The 25,285-nt window shown below is 42.2% G+C and overlaps 1 protein-coding gene across 1 annotated transcript in view; it reads left to right on the top strand.

Annotated features, from left to right (window-relative positions):
- TM4SF4 (transmembrane 4 L six family member 4) overlaps positions 1-21,114 on the top strand; it is a 27,453-nt gene extending 6,339 nt beyond the window's left edge. Inside the window, exons 3-5 of the mRNA XM_007111349.3 lie at positions 9,729-9,868; positions 19,070-19,259; positions 20,507-21,114. Of these exons, the coding sequence (XP_007111411.1) occupies positions 9,729-9,868; positions 19,070-19,259; positions 20,507-20,524 (348 nt within the window). The 3' untranslated portion in view covers positions 20,525-21,114. The remainder of the gene's footprint in view (positions 1-9,728; positions 9,869-19,069; positions 19,260-20,506) is intronic.
- The last annotated feature ends 4,171 nt before the right edge of the window (positions 21,115-25,285 follow it).

The following is a 25,285-nucleotide window of genomic DNA, read 5'->3' as shown; positions in this document are numbered from 1 at the left end:
TGCGCGTCCGGAGCCTGTGCTCCGCAACGGGAGAGGCCACAGCGGTGAGAGGCCCGCATACCGCAAAAAAATAAAAAATAAATAAAAAAAATTAGGGTAAATGAGAGTTGAGAAAAGGGAGCCCTGGGGCAAAAGCTATGAGAGGAGGGTGACTTCCAAGGTGGGCTTTGGAAACCCTGGCCTGGGTTTGTAGTTAGGTCTCTACTTCATTCTCCAAAACTGGAGGTGCCCTAGCTGCTGATCTGTGGTTGGTCAAGGTCTCCTGCCCTCTAATACTTAAAAAAAAAAAAAAAAAAGAAATTGACATCTCAGGGTCCAATGGGACAGCTGATTAATTTTATCAACTCTTTTGTGTTAAGTATGTTCTTTAATAAGAGCCTTTAGAAGAACTTGACCTTGACTCAGAAGAGTGTCTCTAATAATGGGCCTGATAAAGGAGATATTTAGGGGTAGGCTGGCATTTCAGCATCCTGAAAGTATATCAGGCAGATAAAGCCCCCCCCACCCCCGCAACACATAGGCAGGGCCAGATGGTTGACAGACCTGTTCTGAAGGAAGATCTCGGTTAGGTCATAAATCAGTCTATTCACTGTAGAGTCAGCACTTCTCCCCATGACCAGCTCGGCTCGCCAGTGCCCCTTAGGGATGCCTTCTGTGTAAGCACTTCTGGCGTCAGTACTTCCTGAGGCCAAGATCACTGGCGCTGACAGCCGCCTCTGCGTTCCTTGGAAGGACAGCCCGTTTGAGGGGGACTTAAGAAAGACATTTCTTCTGAAATAACAGATTATCTTAAAAGGAGAAATAACGTGTGAAACCCTATTTCTTCAGTAAATGTTTTCTATGCTTCAAAATCCTCTGCTGTAAAATGGACTGTGGCAGTTGCTACCTTTCGTAAGGACATTGCAAGAATGGGGGAAGAGGTTGCAAGCCTTAGCGTGCAGGGCAGGGGAGGGTAGTACCAAGTGCCTGGGGTACTGAGGACACATAGGTCCTCGATAAATGCTTGTTGGATGAATGAAGTAAATGAACACTCCGGGAGGAGTTCAGGTGATTTCCGTACTTTATCAGGCTCAATTCTCACAATAGCCCCTAATGAGTTAGGCATTAAACTTCTCGTTTTATAAATAAGGAAACTGAAGCTCTTGCAAGTTGAGTTTCTGACCACCACACCCACGACGCCCCTGTCTGTCTTCCGGGCTTCCCAAGGCTGAGGCAGAAAATAAGGAGGACGTTCACGTTTAAGCGAGAAAACACTTCAAGTAATATCTATGTACCTCTTAGGAAACTTGCTGAGAGGAACCTTCATGCCCACCAGAGATGTTTCCCCAACATGTTGCCACTACCCAAGCCTCAAAATACCATGTCTCCGAACCACCCACCCTTCCCCCCTTCTCAGCCGCCCGACCCTCCTCCATCTGCTTCAGCTGACATAAGTACACACCACGGACCAGGGCAGAGCTGAGATCTCATCCCACATCGTCTTCCTCCAGAGCCCAGTAGAGGGGGAGGCCTTAAAGCTGACACATGGTGAATTCCCTTCTTCCGTTTCAAGGGAAGTATTTACAGAATATACATTAACACGTATTTCTTTAGAAATACAAACTGAACATGTGTGCTGAACAACCATAAGACAGTCAGCCTGTTTACTTTTATTTTTCTCCCCAGAGCTATACTCTCTGTATTTCTGGAAGGTTAAAGTATGTGAGGCTATGATCATTAAAACATTATAATATAATAATGACACTTATCAAGTGCTTGTTAATGTCATGGGAAATTATCCAAATCTTGGAAATAGGCAAAAGAGATTTCTGGGTATCCCCACACTCAAGTACCAGGCATTATCTAAGAGCCTACCCCACCTGGGGGTTATCTGATTTGCTCGACGATGTGTACATTTGATTCCCTATTTCCTATTTTTGATTAGCTATCTTACATATTATGATCTCTGGGAGAGAGGTAGTTATTATCGAGGCTTATTTTACAGAAGAAAAAATGGAGATCTTAGAAAGATGACCTTCCCAAGTTCATGAGGAAGGAACCAGGACTCAAACCCAGATCTGTCTGCCTGTATCCCATGCCCTTGACCACTACACTACACAGTAGTGTCCCCCTTTACTATTTATTCATTTTGAATAGGGAAAACCTGTCCATAGTACAAAAACTACAATGGAAGCCACACATTCCTGACTCCAGAGTCTGGCAACGCCCTTCCCCAGAGGTTACCAGTGTTTCCAATTATTGTGTCTCCTTCCAGAAATATTCCAGGCCTTTTGCCTGTTTAATTTAAAAACCCCCAACTTGAAGCATCTGCTCCCTAACATATTCAACTTGATTTCAATAACTTCTCTTTTAACATGAAAAATTTTGTATCATGAAACCCATGATAAATGGAATGGACTTCATCTGATTTTAAGATTGATAATATCTCAGAGTAGTAAACTTAGCAATTTTTTATAGACTTCTAAACACAAAATGACTTAAAACAAAGTGACATAAAGTGTACCTTGCTTCATGTAGGTCATCCATTCTGGAAAAGTTATGAAAAATTATTTGGAGTATTTTTTTTTATTTCAAGGTGAGATATTTCAAATGTGAATACAAAAACAAAACATACTACCTTTAGCTTTATGAAATTGTAACCTGATGCCATATTGTCTTCAGAAAGTTTTGTAAAGAAATAAAACCTTATTGCTTCAATTGAGGGTCACTGTCTTGCCCTCCTCTGTTCTACATCCCTCCCTCCTGAGAGTAACCGTAATCAGGGAATCAGTACTGACCATATCCATCCATTTTTTTTTAACTTTTACTACCAAAACTCAATCTTCCACATGTTCTAGACTGTACTGTCCAATACAGGAGCCACTGTCCACATGTGGCTATTGAGCATATGGAATGTGGCCAATCAAAATTAAGATGTACTAATTTCGTTCTTTTACATGTAGCGAGGGGCAGGACGGGAATAAAGGTGCAGACCTACTAGAGAATGGACTTGAGGACACGGGGAGGGGTAGGGTAAGCTGGGACGAAGTGAGACAGTGGCGTGGACATATATACACTACCAAATGTAAAACAGATAGCTAGTGGGAAACAGCCGCATAGCACAGGGAGATCAGCTCGGTGCTTTGCGACCACCTAGAGGGGTGGGAGGGAGACGCAAGAGGGAGGAGATGTGGGGATATATGTGTGTGTGTGGCTGATCCACTATATTGTAAAGCAGAAACTATCACACCATTGTGAAGCAATTATACTGCTATAAAGATGTTCTAAATAAATAAATAAATAAATTTTTAAAAATTGAGATGTACCTGGGACTTCCCTCGTGGTCCAGTGGTTAAGACTCTGTGCTTCCACTGCAGGGGGCACGGGTTCAATCTCTGGTCGGGGAACTAAGATCCTGCACGCTGCGAGGCTTGGCCACAAAAAAAAAAAGAAAAATTGAGATGTACCATAAGTATAAAACACATACCAGATTCCAAAGAATTGGTACAAAAGAAGAATATAAAATATCTCATTAGTAGTTTTTATATTGATTACCTATTGAAATGATAATATGTTGGATATGCAGAGTTAAAGGAAATATATTATCAAAATTAATCTCATTTTTTTAAACCTTTTAAGAAGTGTTACTAGAAAATTTTAAATTATGTATATGTCTCGCATTATATTTCAGTTGGACAGTGTTGGGATTGAGGTGCTTACAAGGGGGACTCTTCGATAAAGGGGAAAATTATCTCATTGCTATTTTATATTAACCTGGTTTTTCATTTACTCAGACTTGCCTAAAATGAAGACTGTTTGCATTTGTACTCACTTTCTGTGTCTGTAAACATTTGCCTGTTGAAATGTTCCAGGAAGGATATCTAAAATCCTCCACTCATCTCACACAGCAGGAATAGCACAAAACAGATTTCTCCTCTCATTACCAGCCAGTGGATGATGAAATCCGGAGCTGTTTTAGTCGAAGGGACGTTCTAGAACCACCCACCCCTTTCTTCTGTTTGCCACCAGAAGCCGAGGCCAGGGGGGCGGGGGCCTGGGTCACTCTGAGGAGACCGGAACCCTGGTTTCCGCAGACTTCCAAACTGCCTTCCCGGAAAAATGATCTTTCTTTTCTCTTACAGCAATTTTAGATACCCTTCCATTCTTAATAATCAACAGTTTCATGATTCCTGACTAATAATTAGAACTCAAGATCAGAAGGTCAATTAAGCAAAAAGATATTTTTTTCCTTATCTGTCGTTTTATTTCCTTGAGAGAACCAATGTCATTCACAGAGAAATTTGCAGATAACAGAATATCTGGTGCTAGTGGCAGTGTGTTTTGTGTGTGTGTGTGTATTTGAAGAGGTGGTAGGTACAGGATACTAGACTGGGAGGGAGACCCAGTTCTTTTGTTTTGTTTTTTTGAAGTATAGTTGCTGTACAATATTATATGTTACAGGTGTACAATATAGTGATTCACAATTTTTAAAGGTTATACTCCACTTATAGTTACTATAAAATTTTGGCTATATTCCCCGTGTTGTCCAATATATCCCCGTAGCATGTTTTATACCTAACAGTTTGTACTTCTTGTCCTCCACCCCTATGTTGCCCCTTCCCCTGAGACCCCAGCTCTTAATCTAGCTCAGCCACCTTCTAGATGTATGATCTGAGAAAGTCACAAAAGCATGGGCTTTGGGAACAAGTGGCCATGGACTGATCCTAGTCCCACCACTTTACTCTTTGTTTGACTTAGAGCAATTATCTTAATTTCTAGTAGTCTCAGTTTCCTGTCTGGAAAATGTAGATAATCACACCCACCTCACAGGTTTGTTGAGAAGATTAAATGAGATAATACATCTAGGGCCGTCACAGAACGAAGCTCTTTGCATTATCTAGAAAGTGAGATGATTGATTGCACTACAAGGTTTTTGAGATCATCATTTTTGTGAAAACATAATTATAAGAATATTTAACCATTTATTTAGTGGAAATGCTGGCTTTTGAAGACTTTTAAGCAATTTTAAGATGAGAGACACTTCCTTCCCCGTAGCGTGTTTTATACCTAACAGTTTGTACTTCTTGTCCTCCACCCCTACGTTGCCCCTTCCCCTGAGACCCCAGCTCTTAATCTAGCTCAGCCACCTTCTAGATGTATGATCTGAGAAAGTCACAAAAGCATGGGCTTTGGGAACAAGTGGCCATGGACTGATCCTAGTCCCACCACTTTACTCTTTGTTTGACTTAGAGCAATTATCTTAATTTCTAGTAGTCTCAGTTTCCTGTCTGGAAAATGTAGATAATCACACCCACCTCACAGGTTTGTTGAGAAGATTAAATGAGATAATACATCTAGGGCCGTCACAGAACGAAGCTCTTTGCATTATCTAGAAAGTGAGATGATTGATTGCACTACAAGGTTTTTGAGATCGTCATTTTTGTGAAAACATAATTATAAGAATATTTAATCATTTATTTAGTGGAAATTCTGGCTTTTGAAGACTTTTAAGCAATTTTAAGATGAGAGACACTTCCTTCATAGAATCTTCATTTTTAATTGAGACAGTCCAATCCATCCCAAGGATCACATGTCAAAATGTTTCCAGACCACTCAGAGCCTCACTCTGAAAGGACAAGAGGTAAAACATTAGGAAAAACTGACCTGAGCATAAGCTTTCAATTGCTCTACTGGAACGTTCTGGCCATTCCTAGATTAATACCAGCTGTGTCTAACTAAACAGCAAGTTGCTTGGAGCATTGAGGTAGCTCAGAGACAGAGGAGTAGCTAGATAAGCTCTCGTTAAATTGCAGCAGCAACTCCCAAAGTGTGTCGTTGCAAGGGCTCAAGGGAAGAAGTTACAGGCTCCTATGAGATCAGAAAACTCTGCAAATTACAATACATACCCAAATATAAGGTGAAACTTCATATGAAACCAGCTCTGATTTTCCCAGAAAGCAGTTTCAAAAAAAGTTCTTTGACTAACGTGAATATATGCATAGGCGTTCTGTGATATATGCATATTTTAAATCACATGTATAAAATATAAAATAATTTTAATATATTGATTTTGAAATATTACTCCTCCCCTCATTTATTTTAAAATGTTTTCATGTTTTTTGACCTTAATGTCTTTGCTCCCACTAAAGACACCGTTGGAGCCATCAAAAGTTTCCCACAGCACATCTTTTTTTTTCCATTTAATGACATTTTTGTATCCATGTAGGATGCTGCCAGCGGAAATTTCACTCAGTCATAAATATCAATTCAGATAATATAAAGACAGTATTCAGACATCCCTCTTGCAAGTATATATTAATGATCCTCACGACTGTAAACACTAAACATGCTTATATTAGAATGCCCTTTAAAAGGCTTGTTAACTATAATATCTGGAACTAGGAATTGTGAGGTCAACTTTCCTAGAATAATTAGCAAATCTGTGTTAAGAAGGAAATGTTTAAATAATTCTGTCATCCGACAGTAATTGCGTTGTTTCTGACTAATGTCTTTCCCACACAATACTTGTTTGTTCAAATTTGAGGAAATGTCCTATTACCTGATGTATGAAATAAGGGCACAGCTCTAAAGCAAGTCCCTCACTTCTGAGGGATAATTTGAGAGCTAATAATTTTCCTTACATTCCAGTATACATAGTATATCCCCTTCTTGGAGCTTCATACATATTAGCATATCACAAAGATTCTTAGAAGTACAACAGGAATGAAACCTATTTAACTTTATACAATTCAACAATTTCCAAAATTATTCAACAAGACATCCTTTGGAAAAGAGATTGCCTGTTCTAACATGATAAACTGACCCAAATTTTTATTTACTTCTGACCTAGATTATATTCACAATGTTCTTGATGGTGGGAATGGGTTTAGGATACCTTAGGCATAAAAATTAAGAGGAAAAATCTAAATAATGAGTATATGGACTTTAGTCATTGAAAATATCCAATAAGTAGTTATCCAGTGCCTTTGATAAGCTGGGGAGGAAAAAAAAAAAAAAACCAAACTGTTGGTGGTAGGGGTGGAGCAATGTCCTAACTATCTTCCAATAACCCACTGTCCATGGCTTCAAGGAGTTTGTCCTCTGGTTGGGGAAGACAGACATAAACATCTATGCAGTAATGTGCTATATATATACTGTGCTATGATGGGAGTTGATACATTCTAGAGCCCTGGAGGTGGGAGATATGGATGCTGAAAACTTGGCCTCTGTACACCAGTGCCAAATTGAATCTCTGAGACAGAGTTCTGGGTGAAGTAGAAAAGAATAGCTTTATTGCTTTGCCTGGCAAAGGGGGACACAGCAGGCTCATGCCCTGAAAAACTGTGTCCCAACCCAGGAGGATTTGGTGAGGAGTTTTATAGCAATGGTTCAAGGGCAGCTTTGCTGATAAGGATCAGGGTGTGTGCAGGGCCTGAACTTCTTTAATCTGGTCTCAAGTGGTCTCCTGATGGCTTCTCAAGGTTATCAAACTGTGACCTTCTCTGGAATGAAGAATGCGAACATCTTCCATTTGTTGGGGGTTTTGGTTCTATAAAGAGCTCAAAGATATTATTATGTGTATCCCTTAAGATGGAACCAGGACCCTGCCCCAAGGCTGAATTATTGTTTCTTGGCTGTTCCTCCCTTGTCTCTGCATCCTCTCCATTCCCTGATTAGCAACTGTTCAAATCTGCTCTTTGGGATTCTGGGAAGGTCATGGAGGCTAGAGTCTGTTCCCTACAAACAAGAAACAGGGATATGGAAAGGCTTCCATGCCCAGGAACTCCACAGGGTCTTGTTCTCTTTCAATATGAAGAAGGGAGTGGTCAGTTCTACATGGGAAGTCAGACACGGTGCATGGAGCCAGAGCTCAGTTTTGGAAAGCTGCATCAAAAATACATTTACAGGGACTTCCCTGGTGGCGCAGTGGTTAAGAATCCACCTGCCAATGCAGGGGACACGGGTTCGAGCCCTGGTCCAGGAAGATCCCACATGCCGCGGAGCAACTAAGCCCATGTGCCACAACTACCGAGCCTGCGCGCCACAACTACTGAAGTCCATGTGCCTAGAGCCCGTGCTCGACAACAAAGAGAAGCCACCACAATGAGAAGCCCGTGCACCTCAACGAAGAGTAGGCCCTGCTGGCTGCAACTAGAGAGAAAGCGCTCACACAGCAACGAGGACCCAACGTAGCCAAAAATAAATAGATAAATAAATAAATTTTCAAAAAAATACATTTATATATGATATGACGTATGATATGAATATGAATCCCAGCTAAATAGATTACACAGATTCCAGTTGCCCAGGCACAGTTAGATCCTCTCTACACTCTAACCCCACCCTCAAACCCTCAAATATATACTGTAAAAAGATTGATAGTAATACAGGGAAGGGGAAAGAGGAACTATCTGACATTTAACTTGGGTTATCACATCTAATTTAGGCATGCTTTATCATGCCCATTTTATAGATGAGAAACTAAGAGCCAGTCATCACACAGAGAAAAGTAGCAAAACTGAGATTTGAGACGGGGTTCTGCTGACTTTTAAACTCTTGTACTTTGCACTACACCTTCATGTCCCAAAGCAATAGAGGTGATCATTTTCCACCTCTATTTACAGAATTATTAATGTTTCCACACTACTCTCTAATTACTGTTTAGAATGGACATTGCCTCTCTAGGCCCTTTTTTTTTTTTCATCTCTAAGAGGGAGTTAGCCTATAAAAATATTTAAAAGAACTGGAATTGTTGGGCTTGTGTAACCCAAAGAAGAGAAAACTTACAGAGGGTGGAAGGGGTGGAGAGATGTCATATAGAAAATATTTTTGTGTAAGATATAAAATATCTTCAGATATTTTAAATGTTGCTACTTCATGGAAGAGAGGTTGGACTTAATCTTTTTGAACTCAAGGAACGTAACTAGGACTGATGAGGAGAAATTCTAGACTTTTACCCTTTCTCATAAGCAGAACCTTCCTGCCACATGAGGCCCCGCCGTGACTTAGCCTCAGTGAGATGATTGGACCACAGAACTGAAGATCACTTTCATCTCTAAGAGGGAGTTAGCCTATAAAAATATTTAAAAGAACTGGAATTGTTGGGCTTGTGTAACCCAAAGAAGAGAAAACTTACAGAGGGTGGAAGGGGTGGAGAGATGTCATATAGAAAATATTTTTGTGTAAGATATAAAATATCTTCAGATATTTTAAATGTTGCTACTTCATGGAAGAGAGGTTGGACTTAATCTTTTTGAACTCAAGGAACGTAACTAGGACTGATGAGGAGAAATTCTAGACTTTTACCCTTTCTCATAAGCAGAACCTTCCTGCCACATGAGGCCCCGCCGTGACTTAGCCTCAGTGAGATGATTGGACCACAGAACTGAAGATCACTTCCCATTCTAAGATTCTTTGATTCTGTAATAGACTGATCTTCCATATTAGGCCGGTGAAGGACAATCTGTTCTTAACAAGGTTAAAAAATCCTGGTTCAAAGGTATCAAACCATAACTAACACTTGCGTCATCAATGAATAGGTGAAAAAGATGGGGATGGGGGTGGAGAAAGGGACATGAGACACCAAAATTCATTCTAGGAGACCCCACAGGCCCCGTTTCCAGTAAAAACTGGCTGCATACCCCGTAACTTCCCCATATTCGCCATGCTCAATGACAGGCCAGTTAGGCGTGCTGTGTGTAATCTCTGGACACCTTAAGAACCTGGCGGTCTCTCTCCTTCTCTTTCAGATGTTCACCTCCACGATATTTGCAGTGGTTGGAGTCTTGGGTGCCGGATACTCATTTATCATCTCAGCTGTCTCAATCAACAAGGGTCCAAAATGCCTCATGGTCAACAATAGCACGTGGGGCTACCCCTTCCTGGACGGGTAAGGTACACCCTTCAATGCTCACATGTCACCACTGGGGGCACCAGCAGGTAAAGGCCCTCGGGGGACCCCGCTCAAGGTCCGCCATCTTCAGTTTACAAGTCTCAGGCATGTTGCTCCTTTGAGGCAGAGCTGGGGTTGTGGGGTGAAGTTACACAAGATCTCACCTCTAGGTGCTCTTTTGACAGACACCAGGAGAAATAATGGAAGAGGGCACCTCAGTTGGCTTGAGGGAAGGAGGTTGGTGGTGTCACCACTTGCATTCAAACATTTATTAGCATCAACATGAGGCAACTAATAATATTCATAAACAGAGACCAGTGCCTTCCATTGAAAATCTTATAATAGAAAATGAGAATGATTACTCATTAACAGAGCCCAAAGGCTTTCACTAATACCCCAAATGATGGATAACTAAACAGTCTCTTAAGGTGCAGATTTATGGAAAACGACCTTGAAAACACTGTATGGTCTTCGTGAGAGTTATTATTCATAGAACTCATTAAAGCAACACTTCATATTTTCACGGTACTTTGTAGTTTATAAAGAACTTTTAAAAAAATAAATTTATAATTTAATCTCCACAACAACGTCAAGAGGTAGCGACTCCCCACCGAGGCAGGCTGAATAAGTGTGACGTGCTCCGGGTCTCACAATTAGTGGGCAGCAGAGACGGGGAGCAAACTCACGTCTTCTAACTTCAAGTATTATTAGTCTTTTTATATTACGCATCTTTCTGCCCCTGGACCGCACTGCTCAAGGCAGTAGACAGTTGCCATACGTGTCTACTTAAACTTAAATTCTCGTAAGTGAAATAAAGTTTAAAATTCCTCAGTCACACTAGCCATATTTCAAGCACTCAGTAGCTGCACACGGCTATTAGGGGCAACATAGAGCATCATTAGATAGGGCTGCACTAGACGCTAACTTCCAAGGGGGTGGCACAAGCTCTGTTTTGTTCATCATTATGGACAATAACACAGGGAGTGACATATCTAGGTGGTCGGGAATTAGAGGTGATGGGTCCTCCTGTACACAGAGGATGGGGCCATGCCTAAAAAAATCTGACACCGATTATTTAAGTCAGACCCCCTATTTATTAACGTATAGTGAGAGGCTACAGAACCTCGAGAGCAGGCTTCAGATGGAGGAGATGGAGGAGGCTGGTTCTGTATGACCCCAGGTCTCAGTTTGCCCACAAGTGTTTCATCTAAAATATCATCCCCACCCTTCTCTGTAGTTAAACAGGAGTACAAGCCCTCTAATGTCCTCACATCACATGCGGTGATTGCCACGGGTGTTTATTTTACTGTGGAAAGCCCTCTCCTCTTACAGAGGACTGCTGTGGGCTTGGCTTGCTTGAGCACAGCATTCAGACAGCATAAGGCTGAGCCACCTCCCGAGGTCCCTCCCCCGATGGCTCCCTCTGCCCCACCCAGGGGTGTGACTGTGAAGCTACATATTATGTCTCCTTTCAAGGACCCTTCTGCTGGTATTTCTTGCCAAAGCATCAGTGCAGTATTAAACCTGTTTTCTATCTGTTCTGTAATGTGAACGCTACTCCCCTTGATGGACTTAAAATCAATTTGAATAAATCTATGTCCAAAACAAAGGAGAGAGAAACACAAGGCATGCCAAGTAACACCCCAGGGCAGTACAAGGGTCTTATATTGTTCTGACCTGAGGGCCTCACACCCTCCCCTGGCACACTCACACCTGCCTGGGGTGGGCTGGGACTGATGCCCCAGGTCAGGACAGTGACAGCTGCTCTGTGGGCCACCACGGGAATTGCCACCTTGGGGGAGGACAGGAAACCACTTTTCTTTTTTTTTTTTAATTTTTTTTTTTTTTTTTAGTTGAAGTATCGTTGATTTACAATGTTGTATTAATTTCTGGTATACAGCAAAGCAATTCAGCTATACATACATATGCCTTCTTTTTCATATTCTTTTCCATTATGGTTTATTACAGGATATTGAATATAGTTCCCTGTACTATACAGTAGGACCTTGTTATTTACCCCTTCTCTATATAATAGTTTCATCTGCTAACCCGAAACACCAAATCCATCCCTCCCCCAGCCCACCCCCGCTTGGCAACCACAAGTCATTCTTTATATCTGTGAATCTGTTTCTGTTTCATAGATATGGTCATTTGTGTCATATTTTATATTCCACATATAAGTGATATATATTTGTCTTTCTCTTTCTGACTTAGTTCGCTTAGTATGATAATCTCTAGGTCCATCCTTGTTGCTGCAAATGGCATTATTTCATTCTTTTTTATGGCCAATAGTCCATTGTATATATGCACCACATCTTCTTTATCCATTCATCTGTCGATGGACATTTAGGTTGAGGAAACCACTTTTCAAATCTCTCTGCATCTGTCCTCCTGCTGAAAAGCAAGTTTGCATTCACATCAGACCCATGTATCACACGTTACTATGTGATAGATGCTTTCATATGTGTTGTTTTATCTACTCCTCACAACAGCAACTAACCCATCCATTAACAGGTATCAGATTAGAGCGCTTTAATAACAAACAAAGAATAAACTGTGCGGGAAAGCAGGAACATTTCAGAATTCTCCACCCATCCTCTGTTCACTGTAGGGCTTTTTTTTTTTTTTTTTTTTTTTTTGCGGTACGAGGGCCTCTCACTGTTGTGGCCTCTCCCGTTGCGGAGCACAGGCTCCGGACGCGCAGGCTCAGCGGCCATGGCTCACGGGCCCAGCCGCTCCGCGGCACGTGGGATCTTCCCGAATCGGGGCACGAACCCGCGTCCCCTGCATCGGCAGGCGGACTCTCAACCACTGCGCCACCAGGGAAGCCCCACTGTAGGGCTTTGATAGTTATCTGAAGGGGAAAGGTTTGCATACCTAGACATCTGCAGAGTGGCTTCAAACCATAGTATGATCAAAAATGGCTGCACAGGGGTTTATTACCAAATCATATATATTATACTTTCCAGGTGATTTATAAGATAAGAATGATTTTGACTATTCGTGCTCTTTCCCATCATGCCCTGACTCTAGAATTTAATCCCACATAAAATGCAAGTCCACTCTTGGTGTGAAATAGGCCACGATTGCTACAGGAAGGGCTTTCAGGAGGATGGGTCCAGGCAGGGCGTCTCACTGCACCCCTGTCACCTGGCGGGCTTTCCTCAGCTTGCCATTCTCCCTACATCCCATATGTCCTGTCTTCCTTTATGATCTTATCGCCCACCCCCAGCTCCAAACCTCCCCTCCAACTGCAGAAGCTCATCTTGAGCTTCTTACAACAATCCCTGCACCTTGTGTTGCTTGGTGTTTTCAGTTAACAACGTGCCTTCACCCACAATGTTTCATCTGATCCTCACGAAAAGCGCTCCTTCAGAGGTAATTCAGCTGCGGCCCAGAGAGGAGAACTGACTTGCCCAAAGGAATACTGTTCTTAATGTTGGAAGCTCGAATCCAAGTTTTCTGACTTCAAGTCACAACTGTGCTTTTTCTAGAGCACAGTTTCTATTGACTTGCACTATCTGATGTTTGCAGAGTCCCTCTCGAAAGGCTCAGTGGCCTCTGTCTCCAATCTTTTTTACTATCCCATGGACTCTTCTTATCCACCGGATCCCAGTGTGTAAGCATCACAGGAGTTGTTGTTGTAGCTGCAAGTGTAACATTCATACACAGCTGCTTAGTGAGTGAAAAGAAATAATCACTTGTATGAGACCAAAGAAGAGGACTCAGGACAGTTTCCCTTATCACCAAATGGCAGTGGCAGCATCTCTCCCTTCTCCTCCTCTTCCTCCTTCCCCTCCTCCTCATTTTTCTCCTTCTCCTCCTTCTAATGATTAACAGCTGAGTATTTTTGCATGCATTATCTCACCTAATCTTCCTAATAAATCTCAGAAGATTTCTTATCCCTACAGTAGAAAAATACAGTTCAAAAAGTTAATTTGCCCAGGGCTTCACAGCTAATGATTAGTAGGAGAATTAAAAAAACAAAAGCACTTGACAGGACCTTACTTTGTGCTGACGCCTGTCCCAAACATGGAGCACAGAAGGACAGACCTGGTCCCTGCCCCAGTGAGTACATGGTAAGTTAGGGTGACGACAGGGAACAGACCCTCACTTGCCGAAAGGGGGAAATGGAGGTGTGCAAGGGAAACTTCTGGGAGGAGGTGACATGGGCTGGTTTTGGAAGATGCACAGAAGTGTGCCTTCCAGAGAGGATGGGAAGCACGTTGCAGGCAGAGAGAAGAGAAAGTCCTGAGGCAACTTCGAAAAGGGCCCACGTGCTCAGAGAATGTCAGTTCGCTGAGTGGCCAGAAGCTCAGGGTGAATGTTGGGGGTGGTGAAGAGGAACCCACAGGATGCGGGTGATTGAGAGGCAGGTAGACCTTCAAGACATCGGGGAACAGCAGAGGACTTCAAGCAGGACAAGCCACGACCACTTGGGAGTTGTAGGACGATCATGATGGTAGCGACATGGAGGATGAATGGAAGGTCTCAGTAATTGAAAGAGGGAGCAAGGTAGGAGATTAGAGTAACAATCCAGATAAAATCCTGAGCGGAATTGGGGCTCAAAAGGAGAGAAAAGTCAGAGACTGTCTGAGATGGAATCATCAGGATGAGGTAGGAGGAGAAAGAGAGAAGGTTATCAAGGTGGATTCTGAGGTTTCCAGGTTGGGACACAAAAATCAGGACTCTTCAAGTCCGTAGAATTTAGTTCTGTTTTCCTTAAAAATGTTTGTTGGCGGTCATTTTAAAGGAACAAAGACAGTTAACTTTTTCTGTCATGGGAACCATACTAAAGAGGCATCCTAGAAGGGAAAAGAAATCTGGGACATTTTGAGATACACCCTCTTGGCTTCCTTTGAAGTAGGACCTCCTCCCAACCAAGGTCTTCCTTTCTGAGACTATTGACTACCTCTACCCTGACCCTGAGCTGCTAAAAGGGAAGCAACTTGCACAGGGCATGGGGACAGCTGCGGGAGAGAACGCAGGAGGCAAGGCCAAAGACAATCAGCAAGTGGGGGAGAGACAAGCAACACAGCCAAGCACAGCACTGCCTGGTCAGGCTGCAGCCCTCCCTGCTCCCTGGGGAAGGAATTCAGGGGTGAGGAGAGGGCTCTCTCATTAAGCACGGAACTGACACCATTCAGTGTTCTGCCTGGACTTTCAGTTAAGACTATCTGCAGCTGCTCTTCAATGATGACTTATTAGCAAGAAACCCCATACACTGCTGTGAACACCCTCCCCAGAGCTGAAAGCCACATGGACGGGGTGAGATGGCATTGCACCAACCTGTTCCCAGCTTTCATGAAGCAGGAAACCCCCAGAGACTTTAAGATCCGGCTTTGCCCTTGGCCCGACTTGACTTAGGGTCCAGTTCCACCTCTGCCACATACCAGTGGTGTGATCTTGGGTGATGCATTCACCTTTCAGCTCTTTCTCTGTGAAATGGGGTGGCAGCAAGATCTACCTCACAGGTTCAGGCAAGAATGAAATAACATGATGTACATAATGTACCATTACTGCCACGTAGCACTTGCCAGACACTCAATGTTATGATTCATTTTTATGAATATAGCATTGCTGTGAATGGGATTTATTATGATGCATTAGAACTTTCTAAAATGTTATGCTTTTATGATAATTTTGTGATTAATTTCAATATTTTCAACCAGTCGCATGAAGGTCCAAAGAGAATAATTTCTTTATTATGGTAAAGGAAAACTTTGATTGACATACTATTAGAGATAACTATACATACTATTAGAGATGTATTGTGTAAATCAAATTTCATAAATTAGTCATATTTCAATTATTCTAAAGGGATAAAATTACTCAAATACAGGGAATGTGTATAATGATTAAGAGCACTGGCTTTGGAGTCAGACAGAAGGAAGATCAAATCCAGGTACTTACACTCTGTAGCCTCAGCTTTTTTTTTTACACTTTCTAAATATTTAAATGTCTTTTTTTAGCAGCACATTTCTTGTAATTGAAGTACAGTTGATGTACAATATTACATAAGTTACAGGTGTACAATGCAGTGATTCACAGTTTTTAAAGGTTATACTCCATGTATAGTTATTATAAAATATTGGCTGTATTCCCTGTGTTGTCCAATATATCCTGTAGCTTATTTTATACCTAATTGTTTGTACCTCTTAATCCCCTCCCCCACGTTGCCCCTCCCCCCTCAACTTCTTAATCTGTGTATATGTTCATTCATTCAGTGAAGATTTCCTGGGGCATTGTTCAAGAAAAGTAGCACCTCCTCGCAGGATTGGGAAGGAGGATGGAACGCAGCTAGCCCAGTGCCCAGAACATGGGCAGGACCCCGTACGTGAAAGCTGCTCACTTACTGAACGCTCCCTGTGCTGGAACTGGGGACAGAGATGCGGACATGGTCTCCACCCTTGTGAATGTATAGTCACAAAGAGAAGACAGACAAATGGACAGATGAGGACAGCTCAGGGTCCTGGGCACCATGTACCAGAAGGAACCAGAGGGCTGGGAAGCACAGAAGGGGTACCACAGCCAGCTGAAGGCGGAAGGAGCATCAGGAGGTCTGTCTCAGGGGAGGAGGTGGCACCCAAGTTACCCAGCCAAAGCCCTTGGGCTCCCCTGCTCCCTCCTTCAGCTGCCTTTGCTGCTGGCAAGAAGTGAGTTGTATGAAATCCATGGTGCTCTACTCTGAGGTTGATGGAATTACTGCATCTCAGGTGGGACCGCCCTTCACAAGGATGAGATTCAGTGGGTTTAAACTGCCTCAGCTGTCCTCATGTCACAGAATGTGGAAGCATGATTAGCCTCCAGATCCATGAAAAATTAGGGCCCTCTCTCACCTGGGGTTGGAGGGTTGGACGCAGCAATCATTTCCCTGGATCTGAGACCCTCAGAACCTGAGAGTTTGGGGGGAAAGAAGAAAGGCCTGTGGAACAGCTATCCCCGAGGGTTTGTAAGGGGTGAGGCAGCAGCTGGAGTGAAACTGAGAGGATTTCTCCACCCAAACTCAATCCTTGCTTCCAAATTCCCCCGTGAGCGGTTCAACAATATCACCACCAGGGGGTGGTGTCGTCCCACCACTGGACAAACTCTTCAGCCGAGGGTCCCAGCTGGGGACTGCCAATTACTTCACCTTAGGATCTTTTCTTTATAAAATGTGCCTGGAAAATATTGTCTTCTTATAACCTCTTATAATCAGCAAGTTGAAAAATTGTAAAGATAGGAAGGACTACATGGAAAAAAAACAGAATGGAAAAATGAGTGTTTTTAAAATAACGTAATGGGGGCTTCCCTGGTGGCGCAGTGGTTAATCCGCCTGCCGATGCAGGGGACACGGATTGGAGCCCTGGTCCGGGAAGATCCCACATGCCGCAGAGCAACTAAGCCCGTGCGCCACAACTACTGAGCCCATGTGCCACAACTACTGAAACCCGCACGCCTAGAGCCTGTGCTCCACAACAAGAGAAGCCACCGCAGTGAGAAGCCCGCGCACCGCAACGAAGAGTAGACCCCGCTCACTGCAACTAGAGAAAGACCACGCACAGCAATGAAGACCCAACGCAGCCAAAAATAAATAAATTAAATAAATAAATTTTAAAAATAATAGTAACATAATGAAAAGAAGTCTTATACAGCAATACATACGTATATTATCTCAGTGAAATTTCACAATTGTGAGGTTGTTCTCAGCCCATTTTATAGGTGAAGAAACTGATGTGAAGGCCAGGGGGTGGGGGGTGGTAGGTGACTCGTGTGAGGAATACACAGCCAGTGAGAGGAATGCTTGGATTCACACCCAGGTCCATCTGAATCCAAAATACCAGCCTTTTTCCTTTAGACCAGACTGCTCAGCTTAAGTAAAATAATAACAATATTAGGGTTTATTGAAAACGTACTATATGCTAGGCACTAAGTGCTTTACTCGTGTTAACTCATTTAATCCTCACTTTAATTTAATCCTTGTTTAACCCTATGATTTGATATTGTTATTCCCATTTTACAGAGAGATACACGAGTCACACAGCCAGTGAACCGCTAGAACCTGTATTCTCATGGGGAGGTGAATCAATGTGATGAACAATGTTTTATTTTTAAATCAAGAGCGAAAGTCTCATTCTTTCCTTTATCCCTTCTGCTCTACTAAACTCTGGGGCATCTTCCATCATTTCAAAGATTTTTCAAAATCTTAATACAGAATGTATCTCAAATAAATGTGTACTGATGCACTGGAGAAATCATCAGAGACAGATCGTCAAAATGATCTCAAAACGATGAGGTGCATATTACTTTAGTAGTCATATGGAGAGTTTCCTATTGAGGCCTTGAAAGGAGAGAGGACGTGGAAAGGAAGAGGGAGAGACCAATTTTCGGCTTTAAGAATGTGAGAAGGAATATAAAGATGCAGAGATTTTACCCGCTTTACCCTCACTGTTGTCTTAAAGATGCCACTACACATTTCTCCTTCAAGGCACAATGCCCTTGATATTGCAGTGGACTCCTAATGTATAAATTTTATAAATATATTACAGTTTCTCCTATTTCAAAGTTTTTATAAAATGTGTATTCATCTTCACAAAAATATAGCTGAGTCAGTTCACAGTTTGGCTAGAAGTAGGCCTTAAAAGAATCAAGCTCTTCCCTTTAACTATATGACACAATTGTACTTTACATGGCTTCACACGGCCACGAGACGTGACAGATAATTTATCAGAAGTCCAAAAGGTCCCTAAGGACAATAGTAGGATTAAGGCCGTGAACATTTGTGAGATTCTGCTCCTGGAGTGTCTTCATTTTCATTGCCCCTTAATAGATATTAAACTTACCCATCCTCCTGGTCAGCTCATAAAAATCACTCTGTCACTCAGCAGCTGTGTGAGCTGGGGTAAGTCACTTAGCCACTCTGTGCCTCAGTGTTCTCATTTGTGAAATGGAAGAAAAGAACCATAAAGTTTCTATGAGAAATAAAGGAGTGAATATGTGTTAAATGTTCAGAACAGCGTCTGGCACCATAGTCTATACTCAATAAAATTGTTAGGTATTGTTTTTAAAAGTGTTGTTATTATGGGACTTTTTTTTTCTCATGGAGCTTATATCTTGGATAGATAGTATTGCAAAAGAAAAATCGTGATGGTGACTTTCTAGCCTAGGGTATTGCACACTTTTTACCAACATCTCCTTTCTCCCCCATGTCCCCGACAGAGATTACCTCAGGGACAGTGACTTGTGGAGCCAGTGCCAAAAGCCTGACGACGTGATTCCCTGGCATCTGACCCTCTTCTCCATCCTGCTGATCATAGGGGCGCTTCAGATACTTATCTGTGCCATTCAGGTGATCAACGGCCTCCTGGGGACCCTGTGTGGAGACTGCCAGTGCTGTGGCTGCTGTCGGGTGAGTTGGGGTCTTTGTCCTTCCTTCTCGGCACGCAGGAGGCCAAGGCAGGCCACCAGCGCTAATGGATGAGGGGGTGGAAAGGGTGACGGTGACTGCAGGAAACCAGAGCCCGGCTGCAAAGTCCAGGCAGCCCCTCTAGCAGCTGAGGGAAGTTCTGCTCTCGGTGATGCTAACATACCCAGGCTGAAGCTGACCAAAGTTTTCAGTCTTACCCCTACTCCATATACATATAGAAGTTTATGACGATGTTTACATGAAGATCCCCACAGGAAGTGGACATCTGTTATAGGCACAGATTGTCAGGGATACGCGTCACGGTCTGTCCCCAAGTGTTTTATTTCCTAAATAGATCTAGAAGTGGGTTAAAGTTGTCAAGTAATATATGGAAGGGTATTTTCTTTCCCTTGGAAAAGATATAGAAGAGAATAATCATTCTTAAGTGCAAAAAAAAACCGAAATCATTTTGGGATTTACTCTCCAAATAAGACTGTAAATTATCAATATGAAAAATAAAAATAAACCTATGGACGGTAGGACAAGGTGATTATTTCAACTACTGAACAAGCCAGATCAGTCAATTATTCATACACATAAAGTTATTCTAAAGCACAGATTGAAGTATGAGGAAAAAAATTAAATAGAACTTGAGAGTTGGGGACTTCCCTGGTGGTCCAGTGGTTAAGACTCCGCGCTTCCACTGCAGGGGGCACGGGTTTGATCCCTGGTCAGGGAAGTAAGATCCCACATGCCAAGCAGCACAGCAAAAAAAACAAAACAAAACAAAAAAGCATCCATGTTAATAACAGAAGGCTCAGTACATTGTACTGACTGCTATTTCCTTAAGAGGATGGAAATCCGTGTGACAGCATATCTTCAAGGAGAGGAACACAGTCTCTGGGTTCCACCTCCCCAGGTTCTCTACTTATGAAGTCCTGGCTCCTCTACTTATTAACTGTGGCTTCAGATACATCACTTGAGCTCCATGTGCCACTTATCAAAATTAATTTTAATAATAAAATGATGAAAAATAAAATGAAGCTTCCACAACAATAGCCTAAGCACAAGTTAAGTAACAGATTAAAACTCTGAAACAAAGTCAGAAAAGTACAGAAAACATTCAGTAGGTAACCAATAAGGGGTAGGAGTAATCAGGAATAAGAGGGGTGATGGGGAGAGGAAAGGGAGGGGAGGAAAAAGCAAAAAAAAAAAGATGTTGTAATTAATTAACTTTTTCTACCTTCTAGGGAGATGGACCAGTCTAAACCTCCATGATGAGCTGCTCTAACTTAATGGTGTGTGAGAAGATACATTAAACTTATTCTTCTCTTCTTGGGGTTGCCAATTCCTATCTGCTTCTTAACTGACAAAGCTTAGGGAGGCCAGAGTTATTCCTTCTCCTTTCCAACCAGGTCAGCTCAACTTAGAATTTTATGTTAGTTTCAAATAAAAAATAGTTTGGCCACTTAAGTAATATTTATGAATCTTTCAAATTAGCTTCCTCTTAGAATCGAAGAGCAGGTTCAAAGCAAATATTTCATAATTTTTTCTTTAAGAGTGAAAAATGTATAAGGTCGCATGTACTGCCACACTGCTTCTTTGTATATAGAGGTGTTAATATCTTTGGAAGTTTTACAGAAGTCAAAGGAAGAAAGCACATTGAAAATGAGAAGCTAAGACCAATTTTTATTTTTAAGATCTGTGGGGAAAAAAGAACGACTGATGGGTCATAAATCATTTTTGTTTTCTTTTGTGCTAACATGTTTGAATTACTTGTAACTAATCTTCTGGGCCTGCCATCATTTGCTAGGTTTCCTTGTGTATATTAAATTAAAATCAGAATTCAGAGGTAATAAAGATTGTGTGCTTTGGGGGAGGTAGGGGCAAAAGATTGAATGAATAACACCCTCTTTTCATCTTTTCTACAAATACTTCCTTTGCTCAAACAAAAAACCATGTTTTTAAAAAGTTGATTTGGGTAATAATTTTGTCAGCCTATGTATGGCCCAGGATTAAGATAATAAGTGTTATCAGTTCTACGTGTTATGTTAAGACATTAGCTTTGGTTTTATGAGTCAGGAACTAATACGGAGTCAAATCCATTCTGCTGATTTCAGCTCAAACCCCAACTACCCACATATCAGCTTAGGGATCCTGGGAAAGTTGCTTTCTAAGTCTCAGTTTCCCCATCTGTAAAAGGACTACTGAAAGGCAATCAATCATCAAGAAATTTTGGAGTCCCTCAAGGGTGAAACAAAGAGGCCTGTGGGATTGTCTATATGACTGATGTATAATACGGAGGATCTTAGAGGGTGTTACAAACTAGAGTCTCACTTCTGCTCCTGCCAAGCTGATTGGCTGCACTATGTAAATTAGGCACACCAAAAACTGGGTTTCTCACAGTCACCAAGAAAGCAATTACTAATCATAGTGCTGGCCACTGGGGGCCGGGCACTGAAGACACAAAGAGTTACATGCTGTAATTCTCCCCTCACTATAATGAGAACTCTGAGGTCAGAGAGTGCGTCTGGCACTTGTTTAAGTGGAAGGAAGAAAGGCAGGCAGATAGGCAATTAAGATCTCATTGGCAGAACTATAAATACAAACACACACATACACATACACTCACACACTTACACACAACGTGTTTCAATTCAGTTTAGACCATTGGTTCTCCAACATGGCTGATCATTAGAATCACCAAGGAAATGTTCTAAGGTTATGATTCCTGAACCCCAGCCTAGACCTACTGCATCTGAAAATCTAGGCGTGAGGCATGAAAGTTTGTCTTTTTTCCATTATGTAGTGTTGAAAGCTCACCAGGTGATGCTAAAATCCAGCCACTTTGAGCAACCATTGATTTAGACCACAGACTGGCATGCACCAACAATGACAAGTCAGACCCCATAACAGTCCATTGGGAGCTCACACTCTACTGATTAATATTAATCAATGTAGTACATGCTAAACCCTAAAGGTGACACAGGTAATGGTGTTCGAGAGATTCAGAGTTGTCAGGGCATTAGAGACTGATTCACTACCAAAGTTCTTTGATGAGGAAATAAGAATGTGGGGAAGACACATCAATTCTTTATTCAGGAGTTTTCACTGACTTAGAACTTTAGAAATGAAGGGATTGTAGTCATCATCAACTCTAGTCTCATTATTTTACAGATAAAGAACTAAAACAAGTCTTTGACACGTTTTCACACAAAAGGTTTCAAATCTAATTGTTATGAAGTTAGGGAAAATAGCTTACCATAGCTTACTCTTCTTTTTTTCTCTTAAAAAGAAGAGACAGGAAACAAATGGTAAAAACGAATGGGCCCCTCCCTTGGTACATCCTCCTATAAATACACACACCTCTCAAGGTTGGTCATCCAACGGTCCAGAAAATTTAGTTTTTATTGAAATATAGTTGACATATACAATATTATGTCAGGTTCAGTTGTACTACATAATGATTCAACATTTACATACATTATGAGATGATCATCACAATAAGTCTAGCAACCATCTGTCCCCACACAAAGTTATTACAATATTATTGCTTTTGTTCCCTTTGCCTTAGGAGACAGGTCCAAAAAAAATATTACTATGCTTTATGTCAAAAAGTGTTCTGCTTATGTTTTCTTCTAGGATTTTTATGGTTTCCAGTCTTACATTTAGGTCTTTAATCCATTTTCAGTTTATTTTTGTATATGGTGTGAGAAAATGTTCTAATTTCATTCTTTTACATGTAGCTGTCCAGTTTTCCCAGCACCGCTTGTTGAAGAGACTATCTTTTCCCCATTGTATATTCTTGGCTCCTCTGTCATAGATTAATTGACCACAAGCGCATGGGTTTATTGCTGGGCTCTCTATTCTAGTTCATTGATCTATGTGCCAGTACCATACTGTTTTGATTACTGTAGCTTTGTCGTATAGTCTGAAGTCAGAGAGCATGATACCTCCAGCTTTGCTTTTTTTTCCTCAAGATTGTTTGGCTATTTGGGGTCTTTTGTTGTTCCATACAAATTTTAGGATTATTTGTTCTAGTTCTATGAAAAATGTCATGGGTATTTTGATAGGGATTGCATTACATCTGTACATTGCTTTGGGTAGTATGGACATTTTAACAATATTAATTCTCCCAGGTCCATGGTGCTAATAGGCTGGAGGGAGGATTTGAAAATGGCACTTGCCAATGCTGGTGTTATCCCAATAGAGTGAGCTCCCCCAACTTCCCTGCTGGTCCAGCGGTTAAGATTCTGTGCTCCCAATGTAGGGGGCCTGGGTTTGACCCCTCGTCAGGGAACTAGATCTCACATGCCACAACGCAGATCCTGCGCGCCACAACTAAGACCTGGTGCAGCCAAATAAATAAATAAATTTTTTTTTTTTTAAAAGAATGAGCTCCCCAAAAGGACCACCATCCCCATTCTCAGAGGGTGGGGGTGGTCCCAGTTGCCTCCTGAGTCTCCAGGATGCTCTCCAAGATCAGCAAGTGGGTGCGATTCAATCTCCTTTAAAACTACCACCTCTGGACTGGGTCTCAGAGCATGTGAGATTTTGCATGTGCCCTTTAAGAGTAGAGTCTCTGCTTCCTATAACTCCCCAGCTCTCCCAAACATAAGCCCTGCTGGTTTTCAAAGCCAGACATTCTGGGAGTTCATCTTCCTAGTTAGGATCCCTAGGCTGGGGAGCCCAATGTGGGGCTTAGACCCCTCACTCCTTGAAGAGGACCTCTACAACTGTGATATTCTTTCTGTTTGTGGACGGCCAACCCAAGGGTGTGGGTCCTGACTGTAACGTGTCTCCACTGCTCCCACTGGTCTTGTCGTGATACCTCTTTTTGTCTTTAGCTGTGGAAAATCTTTTCGCTAGTCTTCAAGTCCTCCTCACAGATAGTTGCTCTGTAAATAGTTGCAATTTTGCTGTGCTGTGGGCGGAGGTGAGCTCAGGGTCTTTTCCTACTCTGCCTTCTTGGCCATCTCCCTGCAGAAACTTCTTTTATGGGAGTTACCAACCTCGTGTTGCTTTCTGGAGTACATGACATATCTCTACACTTTGGACTACAAATTCTTTAAGGCAAGGACAGTGCCTGGATTCAAGTCTACATCCCCAGTGCGTAGGGGACCTAGCACATAATAGGCCATCGATAAATTTGTTGTGTCAGTGGAGGTGCCCAGGGCCCATTTTTCTTTCTCCTATACCCTCAGAGTGAGTGAAGTAGCGCCCCTCATCCTGAAATAAACTGTAGGAAGATTTCAAAAATGAGTAGCCAGAAAAAGTAGGAAGTGGGCGTCTGTGTTACAAACTGAACAAGGGGCTGGAATGATCCATGAGTATAAAAGTTAAAATTGTACTTTCTGTAACTGCGTTTGGTTTCTGACTCTGAGTGCCGTTGAGCCAGGGTTTAACTTGGGTTGTTCTTGGGGTTTTCCCTGCTGTGTCAGCATTCTACTGGGCCCGTGAGCGCAAAGACGCACTTGAATGGGGGAAAGGAAAAGTGGGGTACTAGGAAGAGCAAAATAAAACCTAAATTACTTTCTGAAAATGTTACCCAGCTACATACACATAACACGCTGATGAGCCTGAGCTCTTAGGGGTGATGGAGGAAAAGAGAGAAAAAGAAATTCCAGGTTTTACCCAAACATACCAGTCACAAATACAGTTGTAGGCAAGAAGTTATAATGAAGTGCTGAACAATTACATGTAAGTAGCACCCGACTTCTCCTCCCGCTGTTCAAGCCCTAGGAGAAGTCTGCCCAAGAACTGAGGACAGCTCTCCTCTGAGCAGCTTAAGGAAGACACAAGGTCTCTGGAGGATCTCCAGATGGAGACAAAAACAACAACAGACAACAAATGGTCAGGTGGAACATCTCAAGACAGGCGTCATAATCCTTCAGTCGACAAAGACCCAGGTAGCAACAGGATATGACTGATGACTTTGGATGACCGCATGGAAAGGGTACATGAAGTCCACTCCTATTTAGCCAACAAGCTATGGAATAACTATGGCTGCTGATCTATGGGGTATATTC

This window comes from Physeter macrocephalus, chromosome 1 (assembly GCF_002837175.3).
Source record: "Physeter macrocephalus isolate SW-GA chromosome 1, ASM283717v5, whole genome shotgun sequence".
In the NCBI taxonomy this organism is placed as follows: Eukaryota; Metazoa; Chordata; class Mammalia; order Artiodactyla; family Physeteridae; genus Physeter; species Physeter macrocephalus.
The sequence above is the reverse complement of the archived record's forward strand: the minus strand, read 5'-3'. Positions and strand labels throughout refer to the sequence as shown.